Source organism: Botrytis byssoidea (assembly GCF_014898295.1).
Source record: "Botrytis byssoidea strain MUCL 94 chromosome Unknown BBYS_030, whole genome shotgun sequence".
Lineage (NCBI taxonomy): Eukaryota > Fungi > Ascomycota > Leotiomycetes > Helotiales > Sclerotiniaceae > Botrytis > Botrytis byssoidea.
The window spans coordinates 408,620-418,150 of NW_024065871.1; the positions used below are offsets into that span (position 1 = coordinate 408,620).

At 43.3% G+C, this 9,531-nt stretch overlaps 1 protein-coding gene across 1 annotated transcript; it reads right to left on the bottom strand.

Annotated features, from left to right (window-relative positions):
* Positions 1-4,842: 4,842 nt before the first annotated feature.
* On the bottom strand, positions 4,843-8,507 carry EAE97_010812 (uncharacterized protein; the record flags this gene model as incomplete). The annotated part of the gene is made up of 5 exons (XM_038881327.1): positions 4,843-4,870; positions 4,949-5,219; positions 5,270-5,486; positions 5,536-7,824; positions 7,875-8,507. The coding sequence occupies 5 exons, from the start codon at positions 8,505-8,507 to the stop codon at positions 4,843-4,845; spliced, it is 3,438 nt and encodes a 1,145-aa protein (XP_038727945.1).
* Between the last annotated feature and the right edge of the window lie 1,024 nt (positions 8,508-9,531).

Consider the following 9,531-nt stretch of genomic DNA (forward strand, 5'->3'; position numbering starts at 1 on the left):
ATAATATTGATGACATTGCTGAAAATGGTGATATTGGTAGAAATGGTGATTTTGATGATGTTGGTGACATTGGTCATGGTATTGGTGATTTTTACGATATATTTGAGATTTGACAGAGGTATCTCGAATAACTTGCTACTTCATTGAATGATCAAAAACCGATTAGCAAAGTGACAACTGCAAGAGGTTGAATACGGATAAGCGTAAAAGGAGGTAAGGGTTCTGACACTACATCCATACCCAGCTCGCCTAGGTTGTTTACTATACTCGAGTATTGATCAGATGGTTAGCACAACAAATAGGGAGAGCTTGGCTTGCACCTTGCATCACTCCCCAAATTTTAAGCTCTAAGGTAGGCAAGCTGGAGGAGAGCCCCTTCCCGTTTGGGACTTGGTGTTATAAAGCAAGTGGCTTTAGATCACATTGTCTCTGTGGTACATATGTCGATCTTCAATGGTTCTTCGTTGGCAACGGCTGAATGAGTATGTTGGAGCGGCTTCAGTAGTTCCCGAAGTATTAGTGCATGGTATTTTACGTGTTCCTGTTCCTGTTCCTGTTCCTGTTGCTGTTGCTGTTGCTGTTCCTGGTCCTAATCCTAATCTTAATCATAGGAGGTGATTGAACTAGGTAGTGGCGATACCCTAAGTAGTTGAAATAACGAATGAGAACTCTCCAGTAATTAAGCTCAAGTGACGATCATTCCAAATGTTGGCATGTTGGCACCTGCAAGTTCAATGGGTGCTGCCGGCATATACCCATATACCGACCGGTACACGATAGATGATGCTATCATCGAAATTAACTTGCGCCTTCTTTCACAACAATAGTTAATCAGTAATTAGTAATCATCAACCATTACTCTCGTATCTTCTCCCACATACCAGAAAGCAGATACAATGAATCAATTTGAAGGTACCGACCTATTGATTGTTCGATGTTGATTTAGATATAGATGGAGTATAGATAGAACATTGCAAAGTATATGTCAAGACTCAAAGCGATTTCCTTTGATTGTCATTTGTAACCTTCCACCTTCCTATCTTGGTCATACTAGTTTCCGCCGGAAAGAACTCTATCCGATCTCTGGGGCAAAACTAACTAACTAGTCACGTGATATAAACCCACATCTGTACCTCTTCCTGCCCCTTTCACAAGAAATGTCATCACTTGCCGACAATTTACACGCTTACACGCTTACTAGGAAGGTTAATTATACTAACGTGACTAGGTAGGTATTAGTTTAGCTAATCAATATCATCTAGGTTCTCTATCCTCGCATGTTACTAGACACTTATGTACTTTCTTTTAACTTATTTATTAGTGACCGCTTGCGATCGGCTCTCAACGTTGTTTTCACGCCTGTTAGACTTTCTGTGAGCGTAGATGTGACATCTACCCTCTGATATCGCCTACATATAGATAGACCCAAGTTGATTAGGTCCTTATTTGAAAATCCTTTCTTCTCCAATGTTAGTATCATAATTATTTGTTGCATGTCTACAGCATATGCAGCTAATTCCTTCGTGGCTGTGGCACATAAGATATGGAGATTGTGCCAACTTGAGGGCGGCAATCAACAATGGAATCCAGAGAAATTAGACCTCTCTCTTTTTCGCGATTTGGCCCTCCAACCTTGGCAACTTTAAAAATGTGGTGATGGGGATATGACGATGGTGCCTGTTTACTTGATCTTGTTTCGTTGTTATCTTTTGTATAATGACGATTTATCACCCAAAGTTCTCATGTACAACCAATAATCATAAATGAATTTTCCATTAGATACTGCTCAAATCATATACCGCACCTTCCTTTGCCTGATAGTTAACCTTATTCAACAGTCCTAATCTAAAGATTGGCATGAGAGGAGAATGTGCTACGACGAAAGACCCCATATAGTGTCAGAACCTTGTTGTTGCTCTCGGATAGAGGATATAGTTATGTGGAGTTCTTTGCACTACCTCTCAGCTGCGAAATCTATTGATGAAGGACTGTACTTGGAATAAATTTTGCCCAATTTTCACCCTTTTGTACCGCTCAGGCCTTTCAGTACTTTCACTAGGATGAAATAGGCCCCTTTACTCTTAACTCATTTCATTTTCTCTGGGTTCTAAAATGGAACCACTGGCTTCGAGCCATTCAATTGTGAGATATTGCTCACAAGTTCCTTTTCCTACTTTCTCGATTCATCTTGAAGTGCGTCACTCACGATACTTACGGACTTCTTGAGATCCTTGCTCTCTTCCATACTCAACAGTTTATCCACGCTCAAGATTTTCTCCTTTTGACTCGAAACTCGTCTACTGGCTTCCTTGCAAATGAATCCGCCCCCATGCCGTCTCGACCACCATCCATTCCTCTCAGAGTGATTACCTGCCTTGACCTTTGACTTTTCACTATGCCGGGTGTGATTTGGTTCCAGCTATCAACATTGCTTCTCTATCTAACTCTTATCCTTGGGCTTTTAGATTCAATCGATCTTCGGAATTTGACAAGCAGCAATTTGACTACAAGACAGGGTGGTACTGAGAGGTACCGAAGAGTACCTGTGCGTTCATATGCATTTTTGGCGCGATGCTCAAAGTCGTTGTTTTGGGGCTTCACGCTTCCGAAACATGCTTTTCTTCTCTTCGGTGTATGGAACATGTGTAACTCGTTTTATTTAGCCGTACTTGATGTCCTCGGTGGAGAAGTTGGAGTGGCTTCGGGGTTGTCTTTTTCAGACAACCTCGACGATTTGCCTATGGTAGTGGCAAAAACTGGTGTCTGATGTTCCGATACATGTGCTTTTTGATGTGGATTTATAAGTTAAAGTTTCAGTTTAATTCTGGCTGGTCTTTTGAAAACCGCTTTATCAATCTCAGGATCAAAGCTAGGAGGATTGCTTAAATCGCGTCCCCCAGATATGATCCCATGCAACTACATGAAAGGGTCTACCGATTCTCCATCTCTTACCCTACTGTCACTCCCCCCCCCCGGCCTCGTGAGCGATTTTGTGAGGTTCCCTACCAGTCGAACGAAATGGATGTTCTCCGAGGCTAACTTCAGGAATATTACTCGAGACTTCCGCAGTGTATCTTGCAGTCTATTCCTGCAATCTCGAACCTTCCCTTCTCATCAATTCACAAATCACCTCTTTTGTCGGTTTCCGATTCACCGGTTGTCAAACTAATGATATTATTTCTCACAGCATGTTCACCTGCCAGAGTTCCTTCACTTGAACATTGCGAGGTGAAAATGGACCTTTTTCGTTATCACTGACTCTTGATTTGCAGTGATTCATAGGGCGACGCAGGCATTCACTTGTCAAGAGAGTACTGAAACTCGGGAAGAATTTCGAACACTGATTAAATCTAATGAAATGTCAGAATGGTGAATGAGAAGCGAAGCAATCCCCAGAGTTACTTTGATGAACAATTCAAGATAGAAGGTGATTCAAAAGTTAGTAACGAGCATGTCTCGTCAGTAGCGAATATCGAAGTGATTTGAAATGAACCACAATGAATAGCGGGGCGTAGAGAAAGCGTCGGGTGCCTCAAATATGCTCTTGCAATATTTGAAATCAACATGTACGCTCGCCAAAGACTAACATTTTGATGTTATGGCTGGTTGCGGAGAAATAAGTTACAGTTACAAGCATTGTAGACCCCACTGTTGCAAAGTACGATATCGAAGTGTTACCGCAGAAACCATCCCAGAATAAATATCCAATTTTTTGTGTAGCCTCACAGAGAATTTACTTGCCTCCTTGTAAGCTCACTTGAGCTTCGCAACTCATACATGGATGGATGCTATATTCACCATATATTCAATTCGAAAATGACAAAGCAATTTCAAAATTAGAGAAGTTCTCACTACCAACCAGGGCCGATCTGCTTTAATAGAATCTTTTGCACGTTGCTTGTGGAAGTCATTTCACCCGAGGCCTTTTAGTACAGAACCAAACAGATACGTTAGGAAAAAGAAAGTGCGATACACTAAATACTTGAACATACTCTAGGCATTGAACCACTGTTGTCTACTCCACATCTCGCTACTTATATGCAGTGTTCAAATAGCATATCAACAAGGAACGTTTTTAAGAACGGGGATTTGCCCATATTCTATGTCAACCAGTCGAATCGCAGTCTTCACACCTCAACGGAAATCCGAGGAGAATACTGCTAAACATACCCTGAAGCTAATGTGCGTGATACTTATAAGATCCACAGTAATATCTACCTACCTGTGTTGATCGAGAACCTTCATCCACTGAGTCTTCTCTAGGTAAACGCAGTAGAAGTAAACGCCTTTAATTTTGGTTTCGGTATAATGGCAACAGATAGATAAAGTGCCGTGCTACATGTCTTCCTTAAATATTTTAACTCCGTTGACCTGCTACACCATTTGCTGCGCCTAGTTTCCTCACCCGGCAGTAGTATTCCCTAGATAGTAGCATTAAGAAAAATATCACACCCACGCCATGCTACTAAGTCTGCAACGTGCCCATCACTTTCTCCCTTTCTCGCTCGAGGCAGGCGCAGGAGGTATCAGGGTTGGCATTTTCAAAACTTTGTAGGTTGTCGAAGATGCATACCATCCGCGAGAGCCCTGAAATCTCGCCACTATTGCGACATATACCTCTGACTTTTACCTCTAGGCTGTTATGTACGAAGCCTGGCAAATGGAAAAGTTATTGTCCGTTCGTCGATGCATATATCAATATTAATACCCTGTACAGTTGAGTCTCACGACAAATATGTGGTGGTGACTGATAATCGGTGGTTTGTAAATTGAATTTCATGCTTCCCGGTCACAGCAATGTAATTGTCGGGAATCCTTTCTAACATGCGTAATGCAGGGCGATTATAGGAAGCCTGATTCAGCCAACACCCTGTCATTCGTGTAAGTATAGGCCTCACATCGGTTTCATGCTCTGATAAATGATTGCTATCGAGAGTGTACAACGTACCTGACTATCTTTTCGTCCTCACGCTCTCTTGGTTCGACTGCTAAGCTCTTTTCATACATTTCGTGTACATCTCCCGCCGCTTGCATATTGGTTAATATATATTCCTGAAGTTCCGGGACTGGCTGCAAGCCGTACGGGACATTCTGATATTGCTGAATGTCGCGAATGACTTCAGCGGTCTTTGCTCGTTTGGCAAAGTTGATCAATGTAGTTTTCTTGATGATCGAAGGTATCCCATCCTCGATAAATGTAAGATCGGTAAGGTACACACCTAGATATGTTAGCTCGCCATAGTACATCAGATGAGCAATTAGAACCTACCGAAAAAGGGTATACATGGGGGATTGGCAAGATGCAAACTTTCTCTGTATTCTCCGAAATTCTTTGTGCTGCCCATCAGGCGACGCATGGATTCCAGTACTGCCAAAGTTTTGGCTGGCACTTGATCCCAGGTTCTTTTTAGGCGATGGATGGGTGCCGTGCCGAGCGCAGAGATGATAGAGGTGAGAGTTGAGTAATTGTTTAAAGCACGGCATTTCTAGAGTAAGTTAGGAAAAGTGAAGGTAGTCAGAAGAAAAATTACTTACATCGGCAACAAGAACGAAATGTTTGATGACGACAACGCGCTTTTTGACATCGAGTTGCGTGAGAATCATTTCAGCGACCCAATTCGTCAATTGATTAGAATGAAGGATCAGCGCCTTAACATTTGGTGCAGGCTCAGGGTCGTTTTCGCCAACTTTCTTCTGCCAAGTTTTGTTTAAGCATTCTGTGGGTTTGATCTTCCCATAAAGCTTTGACTCGACAATAGTCAGTTGACGTGCAAATTCTGTCACATCAATATCCAAGAATTTAAGCTTCTTCATGTTTTTGGGCATGATCGGTTGGGGCGTGGAGTGGTTTAAGGTCAAGACTAAACGTTTAGCTGTAGCTTCCTGTCCCCGTAACCGTTGTTCTAAGAGAGTCATCAATGAACCGGAACCTGGCGTCTCAGTAGCTTTTACAGTGTCTCGAGCAAAAGTGTAGACGTTGGCTATGAGAGCTTTGGTATCGTCACTTTGATCCTCCATCCAAAAGAGTTCAAACCATGATTTCAGAATGTTGACAACCCGAAATCTGATTGGCTTTTGTTTTCGGGATACCCATGTTTCATAGTCTCCTGGGAGCATACCTTCAGGGGGCTGCACCTGAAAGCGCTTCACCAAATGCTCGAATAATTCTCTCGCATTCGTAAAAGACCGATACGTGAGTAAAAAGGTGTTGTTGAAATCCGAGCTCAATTTGTCGTGGCGTGTAAGCTGCTCAACCAATGCTACAAGTGTACCGCCCTTCAAGATAGGAGGCTGTACTTTTGTATCGTAGGAAATATCATCTTCGTGGTCAAGCTTCAAGCAGTCTGGTGTCTCGTCTGGGGCATCTCTTCGAGTTGGCTCTTCGCCAAAGAACTTCCTGACTTTAGAGTTCTCCTTTCGGAATGGTGGAAGAACTGTATCACCTTCAGAGTAAGTTTGTGACTTACCAATATCTGCAAGGTTAGGACGGAGTGATGGGTTCCGGGAGTCCGATCGTTGATGGGGTCGCTCGTAGGGCGCGCTATCACCTCTCCTGAGACTTTTCGTCCTTTCTTCGAGAGGCAAAGCCTGCTGCATAGCTGTTTGAACAAGCTCACCAAGAAGCTGCAGTGAGAAGCCAATATGAGATGAGTTTGTTTCCAAAGATCTTGAACACGTGCGGACATAAATTAGTCGCCCTTCCAATGACTCCCCACGGACTTCCGCCCACTCATCACCTAAAGGCCCGGCTACAGCCTGACATCCTAGCAATAAATCTGATATGTTATCATATAAACTTTGCTTCTGTTTGGCGAAGTCAATAAGTTGAGGATTTTGGAATGCATCGCCAAGAGAAGACAAGTTGATAGATTCAACCGTAGACACCCAAGGCTTGAACATCTCGAGAACTTTTTGCGCGGCTGCACAGACATTATTACCAATCAGTTCGTGTCTGTAAGGGGTGATAATTTTGTCGGTGAGTACGAGATGCTCCTCCAATTTTCGAATGCTAGATGTTAGCATTCTCTTCAGATCATCGAGTCTCTCCATCAACTTTGCATCCAAAATCGCAGAAGGTTCAACGACATTCTCATCTTCGTCGAGAAAGTTGGGTGTGAGAGGGTCTCTAGATCCAAGCCCGTTATTTTGCCAACTACCACCAATAGTGCTACCAACGACAAAACCAGGGAGTAATCGTGGTATATCCTCGCCGCGCTGCTGGCGGGCGACCTCAACGTAGCTGAAAACGCCTAGAAGTACGCCATCCGCCTCCTGCAGACATTTTTGATACGACTCCGAATTGGGCCAGTCAGAAGCAGCAATGTGTGACGAAATAACTAATTTCGAGAATTTGGACATCATGTCCCGAAAGTGGGGATACAGGGCTTTGTTAGTAGAAATGATAGAAGGCTGACCAGAATGATTATCAGTAGTACCAGATCCAGCAGCCAGTAATAGTCGTAGGTGATCGGAAATATCTTCAGCTCGGCGAACGTACTCGGAACGATCATGGTTGTTGATTGCTTCGCGATAGCGATCCACAGCTTTCTTCATATTTGCGACGAGTCTATTCCATGTCAGTGGCGCAGCGGATCCATCATCAAAGAATGATCGAGGCAAAGTAGCAGCGTGTGGTGGGCCAAGAGCAGGAGTCGTGAAAGAAGTTGTAGACGGCCCCATTATCGGCATTGCTGTTAGGGATACATTCGGTGTGTTGAACGTGTCGGCTCGTGAGCGAGTGCCAGGAGATGTGCCGTTGATTGAGTCCATAGAGGTAGCTGGTGACACACCTTCAGACAATTGAGATCTGCGTTTCTTACGTGGCTAAGAGATGTTAGCAGGTACAATATGGCCATACTTAGTAGGCAACATACAAACGAGGATTTAGATGCGAGCATGATAGACTCTCCGTCGAGCTCAGACGCAGAATTTCCTTCCGATTCATCGTCTGTTTCATTTATATATCCTCGCGCCATCATTTCTGGTGGGGGCCTTGTTTTCTCCGGTATATTGACATTCATCCGATCTCTCGGTCCCATTTCCGTTGACGAAGATGGCGATTCCAACGGTAGCTCCATACTACTCTCGCCAGTCTCCGTGTTGAAATAGAACAATCTACCATCAGGAGTCGCTTGAGGTATCCAGAAATCTGCCCCTGATCTCCCATTGCTATTCACACCGGTTGCAGGCAAATGTGAAAAGTCGTCACGTTCTGATTCTTCGCCCTCATCATCGTACTGCTCTTCGTATTGTTCTTCGTCGTCTTCATCGTCGTCGACATCATCATCCATACCCATTCCAGCCCCATTCGGCTTGCCGTCCAGGACATCTTCAGGGCCCGATACAACCTGACAGTAATTACTGGGGAACCATCCCCTCACACCATTTATGACTCCATCCCACCAACCACTTTCTAATTGTGTGATCACTTGTATTATGTCCCCCTCGTGAAAACTAAGACTTGTTCGGTCGTCGGCCTCGTAGTCGTATAGCGCTCGCACATACATATTTGTCTGCGGAGCGTTTCCCAATAATCCATTCATAAGTGGCGATGGTTTGCGCGTTGTAGCGATTTAAGGTTTCTATATTCTCTCCAGGTAATATTGAACGTGGGAGTGGATTCTGCCGTTATAACGAAGTCGATCTCCCTATACAGTAGAATTGGTCGTATTACTCGAGTGGGAAGTTGCGAAGGTATTTCTTTCTGAATATGTTACCGAGACCACGGTCTGTGTCATTCATTAACATTTTCAACTCATGATTAGTCGTTCCAAGTAGGTGTACGCGCTTTTGAAAGTATAGATATATATTGGATATGGATGTTGCAGAGGAGGGGTATGGTTAGGTAGTTTGTCGGGTGTTGTCGATCAATTTCGATAATGATTGGAGAGACTTCGGGCGGTTATGGTTATAGTCAGTGGAACATCGATTAGCTGAAAGATAGATAGGATGTAGTTCGATTACCACACCATTCATGTGCCTGTGTGCATCTGTATGTGTGTGTGTGTGTGTATGTGCGTGTGCGTGTATGTGTGTATATATAGAGAGAGAGAATGTGTGTGATATTTGATATATGGTATATGTATGGTAAATGGGATTCAGATATATCCAAGTGAAGTCGAAAGGAATATTATAAAGGTGGGCGCTATTGAAGCAGGGCAGATTTGCCTCGTTATCGCCAAAATTCGCAAATCGCAGTAGTGGTTTTGGCGTTGAAGGGATTGTTTCAACGAGGTACACGCTTAGTACACTGGAGTTAAACTCGGAAAGGTGTAGTGGTATAGGGTAGGGAGTAAATAATAGTATGTGTATATACAAGGGTCCACCAGTCTTTTGATAGAAAAAAAATAAAAAATATTTTGATGTTCACAATCAACGATTTGGTTGGTACCTTAGGTATCTGGTAGGTGCTAGTAGTAGTAGTAGTAGTAGTAGTAGTAGTAGTAGTAGTAGTAGTAGTAGTAGTAGTAGTAGTAGTAGTAGTAGTAGTAGTAGTAATAGGAGTAGTAGTAGGATAGTAGTAATAGTAGT